Source organism: Callithrix jacchus, chromosome X (genome assembly GCF_049354715.1).
Source record: "Callithrix jacchus isolate 240 chromosome X, calJac240_pri, whole genome shotgun sequence".
NCBI lineage: Eukaryota > Metazoa > Chordata > Mammalia > Primates > Cebidae > Callithrix > Callithrix jacchus.
Genome location: NC_133524.1, coordinates 136,455,281 through 136,480,000, shown reverse-complemented (window position 1 = coordinate 136,480,000; position 24,720 = coordinate 136,455,281). Strand labels below are relative to the sequence as shown.

General features: G+C 40.8%; 1 protein-coding gene and 1 non-coding gene across 10 annotated transcripts in view; both read left to right on the top strand.

Annotated features, from left to right (window-relative positions):
• MCF2 (MCF.2 cell line derived transforming sequence) overlaps positions 1 to 24,720 on the top strand; it is a 132,128-nt gene that overhangs the window by 2,184 nt on the left and 105,224 nt on the right. For 4 of the 9 annotated variants that reach the window (XM_035288289.3, XM_078363244.1, XM_078363246.1 and 1 more), the window contains exon 1: positions 17,361 to 17,917. In XM_035288289.3, the coding sequence (XP_035144180.3) occupies positions 17,656 to 17,917 (262 nt within the window). In that variant the 5' untranslated portion in view covers positions 17,361 to 17,655. Of the gene's footprint in view, positions 1 to 12,648; positions 12,778 to 17,360; positions 17,918 to 24,720 lie in introns of those variants that run through there. The other 5 variants (XM_078363248.1, XM_078363247.1, XM_078363245.1 and 2 more) reach the window with 2 other exon arrangements.
• LOC118150839 (small nucleolar RNA U13) lies at positions 4,646 to 4,749 on the top strand. Its single transcript, XR_004738970.1, has one exon. It is a non-coding gene; the product is annotated as a small nucleolar RNA U13 (small nucleolar RNA).

Here is a 24,720-nt window from a genome sequence, read left to right as displayed (position 1 = left end):
GTGGTTTTGATTTGCATTTCTCTGATGGTTAGAGATGCTGAGTATTGTTTCATATGTTTGTTGGCCACTTGTATGTCTTTTTTTTTTTGAGGCAGAGTTTCACTCTTGTTGCCCAGGCTGGAGTGCAATGGTGCGATCTCTGCTCACTGAAACCTCTGCCTCCCAGGTTCAAGCAATTCTCCTGCCTCAGCCTCCCAAGTAGCTGGGATTATAGGCACGTGCCACCATGCCCAGCTAATTTTTGTATTTTTAGCAGAGACGGGGTTTCCCCACGTTGGTCAGGCTGGTCTTGAACTCCCAACCTCAGGTGATCCTCCCACCTCAGCCTCGCAAAGTGCTGGGATTACAGGCGTGAGCCACCGTGCTTGACCTTGCATGTCTTTTTTCAAAAAGTGTCTGTTCATGTCATTTGCCCACTTTTTAATGGTGTTATTTGATTTTTAGTTGTTAACTTAATTTCTATAGATTCTGCATATTAGAGCTTTGTCAGATACATAGTTTGCAAATATATTCTCTTATTCTGTCGGTTGTCTGTTTGCTCTGCTGATTGTTTCTTTTGCTGTGCAGAAGCTCTTTAGTTTAATGAGGTCCCATTTGTCTAATTTTGGTTTTGTTGTAATTGTTTTTAGGGTCTTAGCCAAAAAATCTTTGCCAAGGCCAGTGTTGAAAAGAGTATTTCCTAGGTTTTCTTCCAGGATTTCAATAGTTTGAGATCTTACATTAAAATCTTTAATCCATTTTTAGTTAATTTTTGCATGTGGAGAAAGGTAGGGTTCCAGCTTCAAACATCTGCATATGGCTAGCCAGTTATCTCAGCACAATTTACTGAATATGGAATTGTTTACCCATTGCTTGTTTTGGTTGGCCTTGTCAAAGATCAGATGGTTATAGATGTGCAGCTTTATTTCTGAGTTCTCTATTCTGTTTCATTGGTCTATATATCTGTTTTTGTACCAGTACCAAGCTGTTTTTATTTTTTGTTTTGTTTTTGAGACTGAGTCTCGCTCTGTTACCCATACTAGAGTGCAATGACATGATCTCAGCTCACTGCAACCTCTGCCCTCTGGGTTCAAGTGATTCTCCTGCCTCAGCCTCCCCAGTACCTGGAATTACAGGTGCCTGCCACCATGCCTGGCTTATTTTTGTATTTTTTACAAAAATATTGTATTTTGTATATTTAGAGATGGGTTTCACCATGTTGGCTAGGCTGGTCTCAAATTCCTGACCTCAGGTCATGTGCCCACCTCAGCTTCCCAAAGTGCTGGGATTACAGGTATGAACCACTGCAACTGACCACCAAAGCTGTTTTGTTTACTGCGACTTTATAGTATAGTTTGAAGTTGGGTCGTGTGATACCTCCATCTTTGTTCTTTTTGCTTCAAATTGCTTTGGTTATTTGGGCTCTTTTTTGGTTCCATATTAATTTTAGGATAGTTTTTTTTTTCTCCAATTCTGCGAAGAATGACATTAACAGTTTGATAGGAATAGCATTAAATCTGTAAATTGCTTTGAGCGGTATGGCCATTTTTATGATATTGATTCTTCCAATCCGTGAACATGGACTGTTTTACCATTTATTTGTGTCATTTCTGATTTTTATCAGCAGTGTTTTGTAGTTCTCCTTGTAGAGACTTTTCACCTCCTTGGTTTGGTGTATTTTTAGGTATTTCATTTTCTTTGTGGCTATTGTATGTGGGATTGTGCTCTTTATTTTTATTTTTGTTTAATTTTTCATCTGTAGGTTATTGTGGAACAGGTGGTGTTTGGTTACATGAGTAAGTTCCTTAGTGGTGATTTGTGAGATTTTGGGGACTGTTCTTGATTTCATTCTCAGTCTGGATGTTGTTGATGTGTAGAGATGGTACTGATTTTTGTACATTAACCTTGTGTCTTGCAACTTAAGTGGCTTATCATTTCTAGGAGCGTTTTGGCAGCATCTTTAAAATTTTCAAAGTATAGATTCATATCATCAAGGAAGACAGGGAGATTGTGTGACTTCTTTTCATACGTGGATGCTTTTTATTTCTTTCTCTTGCCTGATTGCTCTGGCTAGGACTTCCAGTAATATGTTGAATAGGAGTGGTGAGAGAGGGCATCCTTGTCTTGTTCTTGTTCTCAAGGTGAATGGTTTCCAATTTTGCCCATTTGATATGATGTTTACTGTAGGTTTGTCATAGAAAGCTCTGATTATTTTGACGTATTTTTTTGATGCCTAGTCTGTTGAGGGATTTTTATCATGAAGGAATATTGGAACTTATCAAAAGCTTTCCCTGTGCCTATGGATACTTTGTAAGAGATTTACTTCTTTCCATCTATAAATATTTAAGTTCTCTTTCATGTCTGCGGTGTCCTTTAAAATTCATAAGGATGTATACCAGTGCAGTTATTTTGAATAATCTAATTTTGCATTTAATAGGCCCTTTTATTTTTATTTATTTATTTTTATTTTATTTCTTTTTCTTTCAGGTTTTTTTTATTGCATTTTAGGTTTTGGGGTACATGTGAAGAGCATGCAAGATAGTTGCATAGGTACACACGTGTCAGTGTGATTTGCTGCCTTCCTCCCCTTCACCTATATCTGGCATTTCTCCCCATGCTATCTCTCCCCAACTCCCCACCCACCGCTGTCCCTCCTCTATTCCCCCCAACAGACCCCAGTGTGTAGTGCTCCCCTCCCTGTGTCCATGTGTTCTCATTGTTCAACACCCGTGTATGAATGAGAACATGAGGTATTTCATTTTCTGTTCTTGTGTCAGTTTGCTGAGAATGATGTTCTCCAGGTTCATCATGTCCCTACAAAGGACACGAACTCATCATTTTTGATTGCTGCATAATATTCCATGGTGTATATATGCCACATTTTCCCTGTCCAGTCTATCATCGATGGGCATTTGGGGTGGTTCCAGGTCTTTGCTATTGTAAACAGTGCTGCAATGAACATTTGTGTGCATGTGTCCTTATAGTAGAACGATTTATAGTCCTTTGGATATATACCCAGTAATGGGATTGCTGGGTCAAATGGAATTTCTATTTCTAGGTCCTTGAGGAATCGCCACACTGTCTTCCACAATGGTTGAGCTAATTTACACTCCCACCAGCAGTGTAAAAGTGTTCCTGTTTCTCCACATCCTCTCCATCATCTGTTGTCTCCAGATTTTTTAATGATCACCATTCTAACTGGCATGAGATGGTATCTCAATGTAGTTTTGATTTGCATTTCTCTAGTGACCAGTGATGATGAGCATTTTTCCATATGTTTGTTGGTGATAAGCCCCTTTAATACAAATATCCATGTTCTTCAGTTCCAGAAAAAAACTTTTTTCTATTATTTCTTTAAAATATCCTTCCTCATGTTCTTTCTTTCATTTTTTTTTTTTGAAACAGAGTCTTGCTCTGTTGACCAGGCTGGAATGCAATGGTGTTATCTAGGATTACAGGCACCTGCCATGATGCCTGGCTAAGTTCTGTATTTTTGTAGAGACGGGGTTTCACCATGTTGGCTAGGCTGGTCTTCAACTCCTAACCTCAGGTGATCTGCCCACCTCAGCCTCCCAAACTGCTGAGATTACAGGCGTGAGTCACTGCACCTGGCCTATTCTTTTCCATTTTCTCTGCTCTTTTTTTCTTTTGGACTCCTGTGGGCTATTGGACCTCCTGAATTGATTTTTCCTTTCTCTTATGTTTTTTTCTCACTCAACACTGAAACAGTTCCACTATACTTTGCTGGAAACTCAATTTCTCACTCTAAAATAACAATTTCACCCTTCCCTTCTTTCCTCAAATTTCCTACACTCACTCCTCTTTCTCCTCCTGATCACTGTCATCTAATGACTTCAATTCATGACTTAGAAGAGAAAATAGATACAGGAAGTGTATTAAGGCTCATTACTGAGATTAACACATGCAGAAGAGTAGGGAAGAGAAAGAAGAAGGCTTCATGACAGAAGCCTCAAGTAACCTTACAAGAAGTTCTGAAGATTAGATAATTTGCCAGAATGGTCCCTATTTGGGACCAGGAAGCTGGCCCCTGATACCCCAAATTGTTCAGTCATTTAATGTGGGATGCCTTTGGAAGGGGTTACGACCTTGGGCTAGGTAGCTCTTTTCAGCTGGGGCAATCCCTGAATAAGGCTGACAGCCAAAGACTTATCTGGTAGCATTCTCAACATATGGGGTAATAAGTCCTTCATTCCTGAAGGAGGATCTGAAGGGCACTTTACAGTGTCTACCACATCAACTACCTGCACCTGTCAGTGTTGTGCTGATATTGGCTCAAAGCAGCTAGTGCACTTCCCTTCCCAACTTCGCATTCGGTGGCATTGTGTTGGTAGCTTAAAATGGACTCTTCTGTGGAAGTTTTAAAGTTTTAACAATCTTTTTCAGGTCTAAAAGCTCTCTTTCTTTTTCTCCAATTGTTCTTAGTTCACAGTATTCTGTTATTGTTTATGTTATAATAATGATTTGAATCTTTCAGTGTGTAACCAATTAGCATTGTTTTTAAAATTCACCATTCCCTGAACTATGTCTATTTCTTTCAAATGTTTTTTTCATTTCTCATTCTGTCCATATATCATCGCTTCAACTGTTAAAGGCCCAGGCACTGTGTTAGATGATGGTGACACAATAGTGAACAAGACACAGAAAGATCCTTTTTCAGTTCATAAACGTGATGATTGGGTTTTCATGTGCATATGTGAGATGTGCCTCGCTCAAAACTTGTTACAACATTGGCACATTTCCTGTCTGACATGAAAGGAAAAAAGACACAAAAGGTTCCTGTTGTGGAGATATTTTTCTGGTCAGAGAAGAAACTAGTAATTATACAAATAAAAATATTACTTAAAGAAGTTGTCATTGCCATGAATGAATGAAATTCAGTGGATGGAGCATATGGGGGATGTCTGCTTTAAGGAGTGGTCCAGGACCCTGTCTCTGCTCTGATAGTACTTGAACAGAGACCTGGATAGCAGGCCAAGTAAACCATTGCAGTGGGACACAGCCCCAGGGGTGATGGACTGTGAGAAAAGAACAAGCACTCTGTGTTCCAGGAACACTAAGAAGGCTAGTGTGGCTGGAGCAAACTGTACAAGGTTAAGTTTGACAAAGCAGGCAGGACCCAGATCATTTTCACTGTTTGTCTTAGTCTCCTTTTGCATGTGGTGACTTGAGTCTGTTGGGTTCTACCCGAGAAACAAGAACGAGTAAAATTTGTATATTTATGTGTGTGCTTTACATTTGTGTATTATATGTGTATTTTTAAGTTGTGTATTATATACATACATTATATACATGCATGTATAATGTATTGACAGAGTGAGACACACAGAGGCAGAGAAAGAGACAGAGAGAGGGTGTTTGTGTAGTAGGTAGGTGGTTATTTCAAGAAACTGATTTTCAGGATCATGGAGTGCTGGCTAGGCAAATTTGAAATATATAAAGCAGGCAGCAGCCGGGAAATTCTCAGGCAGGAGTTGATACTTGATTAATTATAGCCTAGCCAAGTTGACACATAAAAGTAACCATCACAGTGACTTACCTCAAACACTTGGTGATCTTAGCCTGCCTGTTCAAACTTAAAGGTGAAATTCAGAAAAACTGATGAGGGAGTTTATAGGAGAGGATTGCCAACTGGAAATCATTGCTTTAGGGTGAGCAAGAGGAGGTACAGAATCTTATAATGGGAAACCCCTAAATACCAGATTGAGAAGCTTTTCTCTCCAGAGGGCCTTCAGTTTCCCCAGAGACGTCTCTACTCCCTTGCGAGGAGGGGATGTGCTATGTGTGGGTGCTGTTCTTCTATAATGGGTGGATCTGTGGAGGCAGGAAAGACTTTTCCCACATTAGAGTCTTTTAATGAATGTCACTGTTTTTAGGCATGAGCCTCACTCCTACCCTTCACAGCACCTGGTGTGTCCAAATCACACAGCTTCCCTTTGGTCCATATTCCTTTCTGTGAACCTATCTCCCACCTCACCCTAAGCTGGTGTTCCCTCAACATTTACTCATTTACTCATGACTTTATCTACTTTTGACTTCCCCAAAGTAGTGGAAATAGTATGTTTCATCTGCTATTTCAAACTACACGGACTAGTTATTGCATGAAACAGCCTTAAACATTGAGGAGAAGGTAAGGGGGTGTCTTTCTTTGCATCCTGAAGAACCACAGTGGCCTGGGAGGGGTCTGCAATAGCAACAGCCACAGAGCCAGTGACTGAGATTTAGCCCAAATGCTATAGACCTCTGGGTTTCAACTGACCCCCAAGGCCGAGGGATCCATGGCTTGGTCTGAATATCGGTAGTGGTAGTGATACTCTCCTCCAGCAATAAGGGTATTTCAAGTTGATGGCGAAACTCTCCTCCACCTACAAGGGTATTTCAAATCATGCCAAAATATCAGTATTCTGTTAAAATGGAGATACAGTTATCATCTTCTTCCCAATATTATAATGAACTGTTCCTTTCAGGGGGAGGCTCAGATGAGTCTGTTCTGTCCTTCTGGCTTGAGTGCCTCCAGATAGGATGATTGAGAATGAAGATTCTGGGTAGAACAAATTGTCAAAGGAGGTGTAGGCTCTCCTAAGAAAAGAAATCTGGATTATATAGAAGAGGAGGAAGGAAGCAGAAGGAACCTAAACCAGAAAAAAGGAAGTGGTCGGGTTAAAGGGAAAGCATTGGAAATTGGAGCTAAGAATCTCCCAGCACCTACTCCTCTCCTCTCATCATCTCCCATTACATGCCCCCATTTTAACACCCACACCATATTCTGAGTTTACTCTATCAGAGACCTCTGGAAGCAGACTAAGGACACAATCAGATTCTGAGAGAACAGACAAAGTGCTAGGAAACAGAAAAAGATGCTTGACCACACAAGTAACCCAGAACTAGCCATTTCAACAACAATAAGAGGCCTTGGAAAGTTTGTCCTGAGAATACTTTCAAAATGAGTGTATCTATCTCTAGCTTGAAATTTTAATACAGAATATTCTTGATGCCTATCCCAAGATGAGACTTCAGATAAAAATGACAATGTTCTTAGGAGAAAAAATATTTTTTATTTAAAAAATATCAGGGTATCAATATTCTGCATTTAGAAAACATGGTCTCAACTGGTGAATGCATAAACAAAATGTGGTCTAGCCATACAAGGAAGTATTAGCCTTAAAAAGGAATGAAATACTGATACAGGCTACAGCAAGGTTAAACCTGTAGAACATGCTAAGAAAAAGAATCCAAATACAAAAGCTACATATTGCAGGATTCCATTTATGTGAAATGTCCAGACTATGTAGATCCATTGAGACATAAAATAGATTAGTGGTTTCCTAGGGCTGGTGTTGATGTGGAGGTTTAGGAAGTGACACGTCAAGGGTACAGGTTTCTTTTGGGGATGAGACATTCTAAAATTAGATTGTTATGTTTGTACATCTCCGTGAATATATTAAAACCATTGAATTGGCCGGATACAGTGACTCACGCTTGTAATCCCAGCACTTTGGGAGGCCAAGGCAGGTGTATCACCTGAGGTCAGGAGTTCGAGACCAGCCTGGCCAACATGGTGAAACCCTGTTTCTACTAAAAATACAAAAATTTTGCCAAGTGTGGTGGTGGGCGCCTGTAGTCCCAGCTACTCAAGAGGCTGAGGCAGGAGAATCACTTGAACTGGGAAGGCAGAGGTTGCAGTGAGCCAAGATTGTACCACTGCACTCCAGCCTGGATGACAGAGCGAGACTCCATTACCCCTGCCAAAAAAGCCATTGAATTGTAAACTTTAAATGGGAAGATTGTATGGGATGTGCATTCTATCTCAATATATGGTATTCTGGAATATAAGGTATTCTAGAATTGTGGAATCCTTAAAATTGATGAAGTAATTGCTAAGAGGTAAATCTCTTTATGAATTGGGAGACTGGACTTTATAGCTCTATAAGTACTAAGGTTCCTTTAAGACAGAAAAAGACTGAGAATTATAGAATTTTGGTCTGGTGTAATGTTATCATGCTTCAGATCTGCAAAATTATAATTCATTGGTATGGTCGTTTTCCCTTCAGAAGTGCTAGGATTAGAGTCAGCCAACATATAGTCTAGTTCTAGTTATACTTTGGACTATCCAGTGCAAACTTGGGTAACTTAGCTCCTCAAAACCTCAGTTTCCTCACTGGCAAGTGGGAATAAATAAACTGTATCTTCCTTGTACATGTGTTGGGAGGATCAAATGAGATGACAGATGAAAAAGTGCTTGCCTACCATTGACTTTCTTCACATAATTAGAAAAAACTACCTTAAATTTCATATGGAACCAGAAAAGAGCTTGCATAGCCAAGACAATCCTAAGCAAAAAGAACAAAGCTGGAGGCATCACACTACCTGACTTCAAACTATACTACAGGCTATAGTAACCAAAACAGCATGGTATTGGTATCAAAACAGATATATAGACTAATGGAACAGAACAGAGGCCTCAGAAATAACTCCACACATCTACAACCATCTGATCTTTGACAAACCTGAACACAAAAACAAGCAATGGGGAAAGGATTCCCTATTTAATAAATGGTGTTGGGACAACTGGCTAGCCATATGCAGAAAGCTGAAACTGGACATACAAAAATTAACTCATGATGAATTAAGAATTTAAACATAACGCCTAAAACCATAAAAACCCTAGAAGAAACCCTAGGCAATACCATTCTGGACATAGGCATGGGCAAAGACTTCATGATGAAAACACCAAAAGCAATGGCAACAAAAACCAAAATTGACAAGTGGGATCTACTTAAACTAAAGAGCTCCTGTACAGTGGAAGAAACTATCATCAGGGTAAACCAGCAACCTACAGAATGTGAGAAAAATTTTGTAATCTACCCATCTGATGAAGGGCTGATATCCAGAATCTACAAGGAACTTAAACAAAATTACAAGAAAAAACAACCCCATCAAAAAGTGGGCAAAAGATATGAACAGATGCTTCTCAAAAAAAGACATTTATGTGGCCAATAAATCTATGAGAAAAATCTCATCATCACTGGTCATTACAGAAATGCAAATCAAAACCACAATGAGCTATCATCTCATACCAGTTAGAATGGTGATCATTAAGAAGTCAGGAAACAACAGATGCTGGAGAGGATATGGAGAAATAGAATTGCTTTTACACTGTTGGTGGGAGTGTAAATTAGTTCAACCATTATGGAAGACAGTGTGATGATTCCTCAAGGATCTAGAACTAGAAATACCATTTGACCCAGCAATCTCATTACTGGGTATATACCAAAGGATTGTAAATCATTCTACCATAAAGGCACATGCACACATATGTTTATTGCAGCACTATTCACAATAGCAAAGACTTGTAAGCAACCCAAATGTCCATCAATGATAGACTGGATAAAAAAAATGTTGCATATATACACCATGGAATATTATGCAGCCATAAAAAGGATGAGTTCATGTCCTTTGCAGGGACATGGATGAATCTGGAAACCATTATTCTCAGCAAACTAACACAGGAACAGAAAACCAAACACTGCATGTTCTTACTCATAAGTGAAAGTTGAACAGTGAGAACACATGGATGCAGGGAAGGGAGCATCACACACCAGGGCCTATTGAGGCTTCAGGAGCTAGGGGAGGGATACCTAATGTAGATGACGGGTTAATAGAGGCAGGAAACCACCATGGCATGTGTACACCTATGTAACAAACCTGCACATTCTGCACATGTATCTGAGAACTGAAATAATTTTATAATATATAATATAATTTAATATAATTAATATATAAAATTATAATTTTATAATATATAATATAATATATAGTATAATATAATAATACTTTTAAACAATGCATTTCAAAAGCAGTTATTAAAAAAACTAAAAATGTGCTTGCAAACATTATGCAAATGAAATTGTATAATTATTATTTTGTAATTAGTAGTAACAGCAACTGTATATCAAATTAAGATGGCAAACTGCTCATCTTATAAAGACTTGAGTCTTTAAATTTGTCCTTGTATGAATGAAACATGTGTTACAAATCAGTCTGGTAAAACTAGTTTTGTTAGGTCAAGCTGTTTAACTTGGTCATCTTTCCAGATGGCAGTCTTGAGTTCCAGTTCACCTCAGTAAATATTTGAATCGGTGGCACAGGAAGTCACCTAGAAACAAACTATTCACATTTCGTTGTTTGAGCCTAAACTCGTCATGCCTAATGTGGAAAGAGGTAGTTCTAACTAAAAATTAAAGAAAGAGTTGGGAAGTTATGATTCCAAACTCCTACTACTGACTCTAATTTTGCCCCAAGCAGTTAACACTTACATTTCCAATACATCATCATCGTTTGAGCAAGCACTCAAAGCATTTCATCAAAGGACTGCCAACATTTACAGAAGCAGTTGTTTGCTCTACTACAAATATAATTGCATTAGAACTATTCTTAAACCTTTTACACAGCCTTTGGCCGTCAGAACAGAGCAAGGATTTTTATTTTTTAATTTTAGTTTGAGACAGGGTCTCGCTTTGTCACCAAGGCTAGAGTGCAGTGGCACAATCATTGGCTCACTGCAGTCTCGATCCCTGACCTCCAACTGGGCTTAGGTGAGCCTCCCACTTCAGACCCCAGAGTAGCTGGGACTACAGACATGCACCATCACACCAGCTAATTTTTGTATTTTTTATAGAGACGTGGTCTTCCTTTGTTGTTCAGTCTGGTCTTGAACTTCTGGGCTCAAGTGATCCTTCTACTTTAGCCTTCCAAAGTGCTGGGATTACAGGTGTGAGCCACGGTGTCTGGCCCAGAGCAAGTTTTAAAGGAGCTACCTCTTTTAAAACACAACAGAAATCATATTTACCTCTGAAACAATGTTTTCTTCGGAAAGGAAAGTTTTGGCCTTTAAAATGGCAATACATTGAAGATTTATAAATGTAAACAAATAAGAATACAGTTTCTGAGGAATTTCCTGAGAAGACGTAAACATTAAGTCAATGTCAGGGCCTGGATTCAGGTCACTTCATTGATCAATCTCTTTGGGCTTACTTAGCTAAGGGTGTCAAAGTGACTCCCTTGCATTTAACATACTTTTCAGGATTTTTACATACATCTAAGAAGGCTCCATGATGCCAATCTGGAGTTAGATTATAATGTATTAGTCATAACTTATTAGTTGGGATTTTTTTTAGTTGCAAATGATAGAACCCCAACTGTAAGCTAGTTTAAGCACAAAAGAAAACTTATCGTTCTATGTAACTGAAAAATCTAGTGGGTAGATATTTCTTCAGTCATGGCTAGGTCCAGATGTTCAAATAATATCATTAGGAATCTGTCTCTTTATGTGTATCACCCCTGTTTTCATCATAATGGTTTCATTTTCAGGCAGCCTCATTCTTACCTCATCTGTGTAACCAGCAATTCAGTGAAGATAATTTCTACCTTTCATTAGTTCCAGAAATTTCTGGGATTGTGTATCATTGCTTCAAACTTATCACAGTGGCCATGGGGACAAAATACACTGATTTATTTGGCCTAGACTACCCTCCTGCCCTGAAGCAAGGGTTTGCTGGAAGTCTCATCTGTGCCACATGGATTTAGAATGAGACAGGGAGATTCTTTATAGGAATATTGAAGTACATAGACATCAACCAGGCAGGCAAAACTACCAATGCCCCCTCCATACATGGCAAAGAACCTAATGTGTGAAACTCGATATGGTCTTTTATGTAATAATAAGTAATTTATATAAATTGCGAGTTTCCTATTATCCTTATTCTATAAGTGAGGAGTAGCCCCTCACGATATCAATAGACTTCTTGAATTTGGTAGAACTTCTCAAAATCAAAGGTAGTGAGGACATTTTTAAATTTTGTTGCCTACCTCCACTTTCAGCATTCAGAGATTCTGGTTTCTCAAAACCTATGCCTAATTTACTATTATAAAATAATATTCCAGGCCAAGATGGGCAGATCACTTGAGGACAGGAATTTGAGACCAGCCTGGCCAACATGGTGAAACCCAATCGCTACTAAAAAAATAGAAAAATTAGCCAGGCGTGGAGGTATGCAACTGTAATCTCACCTACTCAGGAGGCTGAGGCACGAGAATCGCTTGATCCTGGGAGGTGGAGACTGCAGTGAGCCAAGATCACGCCACTGTACTCCAGCCTGGGTGACAGAGAAATACTTAGTCTCAAACAAAAACAAAAGACTCTGTCACAAAAAGAAAATAAAATAAAAGGAAGGAAGGAGGGAAGGAGGAAAGGATGGAGAAATAAAAACTATTCCCTGTTACTCTAATTCTCTGTGTCCTACCTAGGAGCGGTAAGATGTAGGCAAACGGTGTAACACCTTACCAAATCATATCAGACCGAGGAATTTAGTATAAGTCTGGCTCATCCTTAGACTTCATCCAAGGGCATTAATGAAATAATACCAAAGGGCCTTATTTCCAAAAGAGTTAGTTACATTGTAAGACCACAAAGCCTGCATTCAGAGTAGTGTAGATGAATCTGAATGCACTATGCAAATTGAAGACTGAGTCACAGCTATGCTACTTTTTCTTCAGACCTGAAAAACCCTGAGGTTAGTGTTCTTCCCAATAAGCATCGGCAGTAAAATCAAGACTGATGTTCACTTATTGTTACTTTACTGACCCATTCAGGTAACCCACATTTCAAGCGCCTACGATATGTGAAGACTTGGAAGACAGTGCTTAATAAGACATTTCTACTGACATCAAGGGCCTCAGAATATTTCTGAATGATAGACCTACAAACAATTGCAACACATGGTAAGAATCCATACGAGAAAGGTGGGATGAATGGGCATGAGATAAGGTGTTTGGTTCAGGGAGTCTAGCGGTGCTCCAGAGAAGAGGTAATTATTTTCAATGACTGCATAATTAATAATTTTATGTATGACACAGAAGGAGCTCATGTGAGCTCAGGCTTTCTCTCCCTCTCTCATATTTGGCTATCATCTAAGCATACACTCAATGTTTTTTCCAGCGTTCTTTCAATGCTTATAGATGGCATGTAGTTGAAATTATACTGCATATTCATCTTGCATGCAGATAAGTAAATCAGTATAAGGTCATAATCATTTTCTCATGTTCTTAAAAATCCTTCAATAATTTCATTTTGAAAATTAGACTTTTAAAGATAATTCTAGATTCATAAGCAACTGTAAGAAATAATACAGAGGCCAGGCGCAATGGCTCACGCTGTAATCCCAGCACTTTGGGAGGGCAAGGCAGGTGGATCACCTTAGGTCAGGAGTTCAAGACCAGCTTGGCCAACATGGCAAAACCTCGTCTCTTCTAAAAATACAAAAATTAGCTGTCATGGTGGCGCCTGCCTGTAATCCCAGCTACTCAAGGGCTGAGGCAGCAGGATTGCTTGAACTCAGGAGGCCAGCTGCAGTGAGCCGAGATCCTGCCACTGCACTCCAGCCTGGGTGACAGAGCAAGACTCCATCTCAAGAAAAAATAAAATAATAATGCAGAGAGATCCTGTATACCTTTTACCAAGTTTCCCCCAATGGTAACATCTTGCAAAACTATAGTACAATATCACAAGCAGAATATTGGCATTGATAGAATCTTGACACAGAACAGTTCCATCACTACAAGAAGTGCCATTTTAAATAACTGATATGCTTTATCCATTTCATGGATTTACAAATAAAAATCCACTATGGATAATAGATTTATGGATATCCATTTATAGATGTATCAGAATTTATTATCCTGCTATTGTTTGACATATGGGTTGCTTCCAATTTGGGGCTATAATTAATAATGTTTTGCATATAAACCTTTGTCAAAAAAGCTCTGATTATTTCTGTAGGAGAGATCCTCAAGTCAAGGGGTATGTATATTTTAATGTCCACAATTTGTTGAAAATACTATTCTTTCTACATTGAATTGTCTTGGCACCATGGTAAAAATAATTTACCTTAGATGCAAGGGTTTTCTTTGGACTCGCAATTCTATTCTATTGATCTATAAGTCTATCCTTATATTAGTATCACATTGATTTGATTATTGTACCTTTGTAGTAAGGTTTGAGATCAGGACATATGAGTCTTCGGTTTTTTTTCAAGATTGTTTTGGGTATTCCTGATCCCTTGAAGGATATTATTTATTTATTTGGTTACCTTATTTCTTTGTAAATAACCTCCCATTTGTGATTTGATTTCTATTTATGTTATTAATTATACAGACATTTAAAGTTTTTCCTCTTTGATTTTTATATTTTTTACATACTTAGAAAACATTCTTTTATATTGTTAAGTTTCTAATAGCTTTCTAAACCTAAAGTTATTTTTCTATTTATTTCCTTCTTTTTTTTTAAAAAAATGGAGTTACAAAAATAACAATTGCTCCTTGTAAAAAATTACATAATTACAAAAAACATGAGATTTCCCCATAACCAAGTGCTTTCCAATTTCACTTTACAGCTATCAACACTGTTAGCAGTGTTTCCCAATTACGTTCTATACCCATATGCATGTATAGTGTTTAAAATAAGGGATCAGGCCGGGCGCAGTGGCTCACGCCTGTAATCCCAGCACTTTGGGAGGCCGATGCAGGCAGGTCATCTGAGGTTAGGAGTTCGAGACCAGCCTGGCCATCATGGTAAAACCCCATCTCTACTAAAAATAATAATAAAAAAATATTACCCAGGTGTGGTGGTGTGCACCTGTAGTCCCAGCCACTTGGGAGGCTGAGGCAGGAGAATTGCTTGAACCTGGGAGGTGGAGGTTGCAGTAAGCCAAGATCACACCACTGCACTTCAGCCTGGGAGGCAGAGTGACATTCCATCTCAAAAAAAAGGGGGGGATCAAACTATAAATATTGTTTTGCACCTTGCTTTTTTGTGCTTGACAATATAGCAAGGCATGTGTCTATAGATCGATCTCATGTTTTTTAATTATACTATGGAAAGTCTTTCCCATTGTAAGATTATAAAAATGTCTTTCCTAGGTTGTTATTTAGTGCTTTTATTGACTGCTACTCATTTGTGTCTTATTTATTCTTTACCTATTTTACAACAACTGCCACATTGTAGAGTTCTTAATATCATCCTATCCATAGTAGTGGGGAAATTTTAACGGGTTGCTCCTCTATCCTCTGCACATATTCAAGGGAGGGGCTGGCAAACATTCTGCCTGGTTGCCTTAACACATTCACATAAAAATGTAGAAATCAACTACAGGAGTTGAAAAAGCAAGGCTAGGGGAAGAGGTGTGTGCGTGCAGTGGGGACGTGTATGTGTGTTCCTCCCCTACTCACTCTGCCTTTTGCACTTGACTGTCCGTGCCCCACCCCCACTTTCCTCGGGTATAAATTGGTGATTCCTCATAAGAGATCTAATTGGAATGATTGGCCTGTATAATATCAGTCCACTCTCCTGCCAGAAAAATTTTAAAAGGATAAGTATTAAAGAAAAAAGTGGCATGTGGCATTTGCAATTCCCATCAGAACTTCTAAGCATTAGAGCAAAATTGGGGCGAATTCCTATGGCATTAGCTGGGCCTCAGACACAGATTTTTAAAATGCTAATAACCCTGGCCTCTCCTCAGCCAGCTACTGTTTCACAGGCCCAACTCCCTCAGGTCCTGCATACCCCTTTCCTTCTAGGCACTTCGGAGCAACATCTTCCCTCCACTCAGTCCCTGAAGGCTTTGGATTCAGGGCCAGGAAGGAGCTCTAGCTCCTTTGTTTTCCATTTGGTTTCTCAAGGGCATTGCCTCCCCAACTTCCCTGCCCCCCCACCCTGGCCCCCTGCCCCCCAAAATACCTGTGTGTGATGTTCCTCTCCCTGTGCCCATGTGTTCTTATTGTTCAACACCTGCCTATGAGTGAGAACATGCAGTGTTTGGTTTTCTGTTCTTGGGTCAGTTTGCTGAGAATGATGGTTTCCAGATTCATCCACGTCCCTACAAAGGACATGAATTCATCGTTTTTTATGGCTGCATAGTATTCCATGGTGTATATGTGCCACGTTTTCTTTATCCAGTCTATCATTGATGGGCATTTGGGTTGGTTCCAAGTCTTTGCTATTGTAAACAGTGCCACAATGAACATATGTGTGCATGTGTCTTTATAATAGAATGATTTATAGTCCTTTCAGTATATACCCAGTAATGGGATTGCTGGGTCAAATGAAATTTCTGTTTCTAGGTCCTTGAGGAATCGCCACACTGCCTTCCACGATGGTTGAACTAATTTGCACGCCCACCAACAATGTAAAAGTGTTCCTATTTCTCCACATCCTCTCCAGCATCTGTTGTCTCCAGATTTTTTAATGATCGTCATTCTAACTGGTGTGAGACAGTATCTCAATGTGGTTTTGATTTGCATTTCTCTAACGACCGGTGATGATGAGCATTTTTTCATATGTTTATTGGCCTCATAAATGTCTTCTTTTGAAAACTGTCTGTTCATATTCTTTGCCCACTTTTGAATAGTTTTTTTTTTTTCCTTGTAAATCTGCTTTAGTTCTTTGTAGATTCTGGATAATAGCCCTTTGTCTGATGGGTAGACTGCAAAAATTTTTTCCCATTCTGTTGGTTGCTGGTTCACTCTAATGATTGTTTCTTTTGCTGTCCAGAAGCTGTTAAGTTTAATTAGATCTCATTTGTCTATTTTGGCTTTTGTTGCTATTGCTTTTGGTGTTTTAGTCATGAAGTCCTTGGGGAGGGATAACATTGGGAGAAATGGCTGATGTAGGTGACGGGGAGCGGGGGGGGGAGGGGGAGGAGACAGCAAGCCACCATGGCATGTGTGTACCTATGCAACAATCCTACAAGATCTGCACATGTACCCCAGGACTTAAAGTACAAAAAAAAAAAAAAAAAAAGGCATTGCCTCCTCTTGCCCTTCCTTTTTCTCGTGTCCTCTCTAAAGTGTGTCAAGTCTCTCATACCCATGGCAGATGGCAGCTCAGGTGTCTATACAGGGGGTTGGCATTTGAAAATTTGGGACCTGGAGGGTGTGAGACTTGGCATATTTAAGGACTGAAATCAGAATGTCTGTGTGTTCGTATGCATCGTTGGAGGACATATTTCGGCTTCAGCACAGGGCCTTTCAGACTATTCAGGGCTCGTATTCTCTTGGGGCAAAGACGGCAGCTTTGACAGGGCCACCTTCAGGTGCTCGCACCGAGTAACTCCCTTGTGCCGCCAAGTCTTGTGTGAGTTGCCATGGGAGTGCGAGGCTGTGCCATCTCCTCCCACCGCATGCTAGCCTAGGCTGGCCTTTCATCCCTTGAAAATAGGCATCTCTGCAGAAATTCCCCCTTTTGGATGCTTGCGTCCCTCCTCGGAGTCCCCTCGCCTCCTTTCATCCTCTGCTGGCTAAGCGGGGGCGTGGGTGCGCGCACCCAGGAAGAGTAGCCCTCGCAGCGGCGGTGGCCAGAGCGCTCCGCAGGAGCCCCAAACTCATAACAAGTTCTCGGACTGCTCGCGCGGAGCTCTCAGGCCTCTACGCCTCTATACCTACTTGGAGGGGTCCAGAGGGCGGGAGGCCGCGACGCGGTTGGGCTGAGCGGGGCCAGGGGCTGCACCCCTCCGGCAGTGCCTGAGCGCGCAGCGGCGGCGCGCGGATCGGAGCTGGGCAGCTACTGGCTGGGGTAGCGGCCCTGCCTGGGACTCCAGCGTGAAGATGGCAGCAGCAGAGCCCCGGCCCCACCTGGGTTCGCCACGGCGGGCGGCCAGGCACATGCCCCAAGCTGCCGCTTCGGCGCCGTGTACCCCCTTGTCCTGGATCCCGGGCCTGCCCCAGAACCCAGGTGGTTGCACTTCCATGCCGACAACTCAGGCGATTCCTCTGCAGGTGGATATGGCCATGGCCCTGCAGCGCGTGAGGATTGCCGAGAAGTACGGGAAGAACTACCTCTGCCTCCTTCAAGCAGTCTTCGTGGCAGGTAAGTCCCCTTCTCGCATCTCCTCCCCAGTGGCCTGGGGCTCCAACCTAGCTCGCTCACCCTTCTCCTCACCCACTGCCTCCCCAGACGAGCACACTAGTTTCCAGTCCACACTCCCCACGCGCGCGCACACACTTTCCTACTGCAGTGGCGCTCCCAGCTGCGAACTCGCTGGGTCATCCGTTCTCTTTTCCTCTGGCCAGCTGCCGCTCTGCAGGCGTGCAGCTCTGGTCCGCTTGGGCACCGCAGGAGGACCGTGGGAAACTGCAGGAAGCGGTATGAGAATGTCTCTGCCATTGCTGGTTCAGGTCTCTTATCCTCTTCTCATCCACTTCAGTGAGAACCCAACCTCTCTAAGGAGTGCACTTCCCTTGTAATATTCCCGGAAGTTGAAAAATCAATTTTTGTTTGTTTGTTTTTGTTTTCCCCATAACGCATGTGGAGGAAATCAAGTCAAAAAGGCACTCTGGTTCTGGAACCAGCAGCAGAGCCGAAGCAGGGCAGGTGGAGGAGGAGTTGTAGGGAAACAACTGCTGCCACTAACTTGGGCTTTTCACCCAGACAAGCGCATCTTTCTTTTCATCTTGGTCCACGAGCTTCTTGCTTCCCTACAAAGGCTCTTGTACAAACGAAAACAAAGTCAGGTAACTCACAAAGTCTTTACTGCCACTGCCATGGTTTGATTAAGGGGAGTGAATGGTGTAACATGGACTTGATTACTTGCCAGTCATGCTACACTCACATTTAACAAGCTAAAGTTGCCCAGACTTGGGGTTGATGTAACAGGGAGGGTGCTGCAGGCTGTGGGGCTGCGTTCCCATGGGGCCATTCTGACTGGGGCACTGGGGCAGCCTCGGAACAGAGTGCAACTCTGGGACCTGAAGTTCAGCCAGTGCTTTTCAGACAAGTCTACAAGGTGCTGCAATTGATATGCGTGCCTTCCTGTTCTCCCAAGGTAGTTTTGACTTACTAGGTTCTAAGCCTTGCAGTGGAAGTTTTGGTATTCAAAAAATAGACTTGGTGGCAATTTCCTGCAAATCAGATAGCCACAACACATGTTCCAAATATGCCTCCCTATTTAGTGCTATCCACAAATCTAAAGGAGGCCATGCAAACATCTTCAGTTAGGCCAGTGGAATTAATTCAAAGCTGTGGTCTATGCATCTTCATAACACAGAACTCTTTGGTCTTGCTTGTTTTCTTTTGAGCTGGTTAGTATTATTTTCTATATGTAATAAATCATTAAGGGGAGTGTGGTGATAAGGCACAGACTCCTTCAGCTCTTAAGAGCAATTTAAATAGTTTTTGGAGACTACAAAAAAAAATCTCGTTGAAACATTCTGTGCAGCACAGTGGAAAGTACTTTGTGTCTTGTTCTCATTTACCTTTGCATCGTCCTGGGAGCTAAAAAAAAAAAGTCTCCTTTGGAGAAATGCATGCTTAATCACAAGGGATAAATTAGTTATGCTATGAAATGTACGTTGACATTTCTACTGCTAGTGATTGCTCTTCTTTCTAGAGTTGTGTAATGTTTCATCTGTCCATACTGTTGAAGGCTCCTACATGTTGACAGGCCCCCATTCCTGTGGCATCACAATGCATCATAACACCTAAATGACACCAATTGCTGTGCTGTGTTTTTTACCTGGGCTTGCAGTACTTTTGTACCTGTTAAGCATTTGCCCTGGAAGGAATCTGTAGCCATGCGATTAGAGTACACACTACAGTACAAAAATTTTAAATGTAAAATGGATTTCATATAGTTGGAAGCTATTTATATAATAAAATACATTTACAAAGCTTTTCACTGTGGTTAATAACTTCCGGAACAATCATGTCAACAATGACCATTTATGGATTGCTCAGGCCCAGAAACTATGCTACAGTGTAATAAACTAATTACATGTATGTGTGTAGAATCTGCCCTGGGGCAGCCAGAAGAGGAAATGATTGGCTTCACTTAGGGAGTTAGGGGAAGACTTGGAGAGAGTGATGCATGAGTTGAATTTTGAGAGATGCATACAAATGTCCGGGTAGACAGAGGATGGGGATTGAATGCGGTAGGGATAGGTGGGGTGAATGGTATTCCAGGCAAGGAAATAAGATGTGCAAAGACAAGCAGAAAGAGAAGAGCAGAGTAGGTTTGGGAAATTGTAAATACCTTTTAAATGATTGAAGTGTAATATGGGGGGTAAAGGGCAGAGAGAAATTTGGAGAGGTAGGCAGGGGCTTCATCAGGCAGTGCCTTATAAAGCATGTTGAATGGTTTTACTTTATTTCCAGAGCAGTGGGGAGCCGTTGGAGTGTTGTAAGCAGTGCAATAGAGAAGGCTGTTGCATATGGTTGTACAGGTTGTGCACCGCAAAACCGCTAGGGTCTCCACTGACAGGCCACATCAGGAATGATGCCCTCACTAGGGCTGTAGAGTGCACAGTATGCAGTGATCCACAGCAGCTACGAATGGTGGAACTTCTTGCTTTCACTAAGATCACTCAAGCCGTTGTGTGGAGGATTCAGTGTGTGGTTTATGCAGTGGAGAGGAAGAAGATTGGAGAAAAAGTGACTAGTTAGAACACAGCTGAAGTAAGCTGGGTATGAGTAGTTAGAGGCATGCACTGTCACATCTGGGGATGGGGAGAAGGGGAGAGGCCTGAGAGGAATTGAGAAGGTAGAATTGATTTGATTTGGTGACTAGTCGTGGTGTTTGAAGGACAGAAAGGAGACTAGGTTAATTTCAGGTTTCTGGTTAGGGTGACTGAATGGAAAGAAATACCATGAACACAGGGAATGGAAGAGGAAGAGGTAGTTTGATTGTCAATTTCGGATATGTGGTTTCTGTGGAAAATTCAGGTAGAGCTGACAAACAGGTCTGGAGCTGGGAAGAAGTAACTGTTATTTCTTACTCTCATCTACAGGGTTCCTTAAACATCTCATAGCACTGAAGTTCTTTCCTTAAATCTACTTGTCTATGGGCTATATTGATAACTCAGCAAGTCTAGTACAGAAGCAGGCACACATTTATTATAAAATTACCTTTCAGACTTGTTCTTTATATTTTCCCTCACACGTTTCTTTACCTGATGATAAAAAAAATGAAAAATAGAAATGTTTTCTATTCATCACAGGAGGAAAGAATGTAAGCTATACTGATTAATATAATCTCAGGTAACTTCCATAAGCAGTTGTGAACACCTGTTCACTGCAAATTTTACTCATCAGAGTATAGCTCAGGGAGATGTAAATCACAACAGCATCTATTCAATGTGCATTCCAGTATGGTATGAAGATGTATTTCAATGATGATGGGTCATCTATTAGACCACACTATACTGTGAGTGTTCCACAGAGCTGATTTTCCTGGGTAACTGAGGTTTGGCACTTTTAATGCCTGATTATTTCCCCCCCTTGAAATCTTTATCCATTTTTGATGAAAAGCTTTGCAAAAATACTATTTACCTTCCTGACTCCTGAACTTGGAAACAATTGCATCCTTTCTTGATGAGTTAAGATTGTCCTTATGATAGCATTAGTTATTTCAATGTGCCTTATTCAGTGCTGCCTCGGGGCTTCTAAACTGCGGAGAGCTGTTTGTTCCTATACTACTAAATGGGCACAGATTGTTCTGCTTTTTAATTTTCAATGCCTGACTTTTTTTGCCTTAACATTTCCATAGATTCCCTCTCTATTAGCTGTTCTTTTTTGCTGCTATTAATTTAACTGTTTCTACCAGCCAGTTTTTATTGCCTAATTCTTTATACCCCCTCCTCCGTTGCCCTTTTGCATGTTATGAACTGGGAAACAAGATAAACAAGCTTGTTCAAACTGTGTGAAAAGTGTAATAGACCATGAGTAGGCCTGTGCGGAGTCTACTTCAACTAATGTACGTGAGCTTTAGTACATGGACTCTATGATAGCTATTCCAATTGCAAAAAACCTTTTCTTTTCTTTCTTTCTAGTTCTTTTTGTGTTTGGAGGGTCGACGCAGTTAAATAAATTATCAGTGAAATCTATGTTCTCCTGCTAATTGAGGTATTATAACATGTGAAATTATAATATTTTACTTCCTTGTAAAACAATGTATTCAGAATCTATCAGCAAATCCACATGCATTTTATGCACTGCATTTCTCAGACATGCCTGTGCTTGGCACCAGAAGGCACTTTATTCTTAAAATTTGCCCCCAGGTTTGAAAGCAAATGTCTCTGTCCCTGCTCGGCATCTTCTTAAGCAAGCACCCTCTGAAGGCACAACAAACAACTTGCACCTTTCCTGCTCTAGGGCAGAAGCAGAGGCGAATCCCTTGAGGAGAGATGCCTTCTATCTGATGGCTGACAAAGCCAGTGCCTCTTCCTATAGCTGCAAGGTCTTGTTCTAGAGACAGTTAGCTCTGGGCCGAGACAAGTGTCACAGAAGTTCCTTTTATTTTTTCACCCAAACCTTCCCCTGATTGTATGTTTATGACAGATGTAAGAATCTGAGTGAACTCTTGTTACTTTCAGCTCTGGGAAGATGCCATTGAGCAAAATCCTGAAGGAGGTAGGAAGTGAGCCCTCACAGGTAACTGGGGGAGAGTGTTTCAGGAAGAGGGGGCAGTCAGTGGAAAGGCCTTGAGACATGAATGTACTGACACGTTCAAGGAACAAGAAAGGGACCAGTATGGCTGAAGCAGAGTGAGTGTTTGTGTGTGTGTGTGTGTGTGTTTATGTGTATATGTGCATGCATGTGTGCATGCATGAGATGAAACCGTAGATGTAACAAGGTCTGGATCACATAGGTCTTGGTAAGAATTTAGGCTTTTACCCTGAGTCAGATGATGAGCCTTTGGAAGATTTTAAGCAAAGGAGTCGTTTCTGTGTCAACAGGATCCCCCTGGATGCGGTGTAGATAATAGGATTACGGTCGGACAATGATGGAAGCGTGAAACTAATTAAGAGGCTATTAGGGTTAATGATGGCAACTTGAACCAGAGAGGTAATTGTGGAGGTGGTATGCAGTGATCAAATAGATTCTGGATATATTTTGAAGACAGAGTCAGAAGGATTTGCTAATGGTTTGGATACGGAGTATGAGAGAAAGAGGACTTAAGAATGATGCTAAGAGTTTTGGCCTTAGCAAGTGGATGGCTGAAATTTTCATCAGTAGAGATGGAGATGCCTGTAGGAGGAGTAGGTTTGGTTGTTGAGTCTTGCCAACCTTCCTTTCTTTTTTTTTTTTTGGAGACAAAGTCTCATTCTGTCACCCAAGCTGGAGTGCAGTGGCTCAATCTCACCTTCCTGCAAGCTCCGCCTCCCAGGCTCAGATGATTCTCTCACTTTAGCCTCCCAAGTAGCTGGGATTACAGGTGTATGCCACCACACCCAGCTAATTTTTGTATTTTTAAATATAGAATCATGCCATCTACGAACAGTTATAATTTGACCTCCTCTCTTCTTGTTTGGATGTCCTTTATTTTTTTCTCTTGCCTAATTTCTGTGGCCAGGACTTCTAATACTATGTTGAATAAGAGTGGTGAAAGGGCATCTTTGTCTTGTGCCAGTTTTCAAGGGGAATACTTCCAGCTTTTATCCATTCAGTATGATGTTGGCTGTGGGTTTGTCATAGATGGCTCTTATTATTTTGAGGTATGTTCCTTCAATAACTAGCTTATTGAGAGTTTTTTTTTAACATGAAGGGGTGTTGAATTTTATCAAAGGCTTCTCTGCATCTATTGAGATAATCAAGTGGTTTTTGTTTTTAGTACCATTTATGTGATGAATCACGTTTATTGATTTGCGTGTCTTGAACGAATCTTGCATCCCAGAGATAAAGCCTACTTCATCGTGGTGGATTAGCTTTTTCATACACTGCTGGATTCTGTTTGCTAACATTTTGTTGGGTCTTTTGCATCTTTGTTTATCAAGAATATTGACATAAAGTTTTAAAATTGTGTCTCTGTCAGGTTGTGTTGTAAAGATGATGCTTGCCTCATAAAATGAGTTAGGGAGGAGTCCATTTTGGAGGAGTCTTCAGGCTTTTCTAGGTATATGATCATGTCATCAGCAAACAAGATAATGTGACTTCCTCTTTTCCAATTTGGATGCCTTCTATTTCTTTGTCTTGCTTTATTGCTTTGGGTAGGGTTTCTAGTACTATGTTGAATAGAAGTGGTAAGAGTGAACATCCTTGTTTTGTTCTAGTTCTTAGGGGTAATGTCAACTTTTTATCATTCAGTATGATCTTGGCTGTGTGTTTATCATATATGAGAGTCTATTTATAAAAATACCTTTTGTAGATCTATAATTCATGTACAATTAACCCACTTAAAGTATGCAATTCAGTGCTTTTTAGTATAATCACAGAGTTGTGCAGCCATTACCACAATCTAGGTTTAAAATATTCCCATCACCCCAAAAAGAAGCCCCATGCTTGTTAGCAGTCACTCTCCATTTTCTCCCAATCACCTTTCTTCTCAGCCCCTGGAAGCCACTAATCTACTTTCTATTTCTATAGATGTGCCTATTCTGGATATTTCATATAAATAGAATCATACAATATGTGATCTCTTGTGACTGGCTTCTTTCACTGAACATAATGTTTTCAATGTCCATTCACGTTGTTGCATGTGTCATTACATCATTCTTGAAATGGCTGGATCTTATTGTAGTCCATAGATATGCTATATTCTTTTTTTTTTTTTTTCTTGAGACGGAGTTTTGCTGTTGTTACCCAGACTGGAGTGCAATGGCATGATCTTGGCTCACCACAACCTCCGCCTCCTGGGTTCAAGCAATTCTCCTGCCTCAGCCTCCCGAGTAGCTGGGACT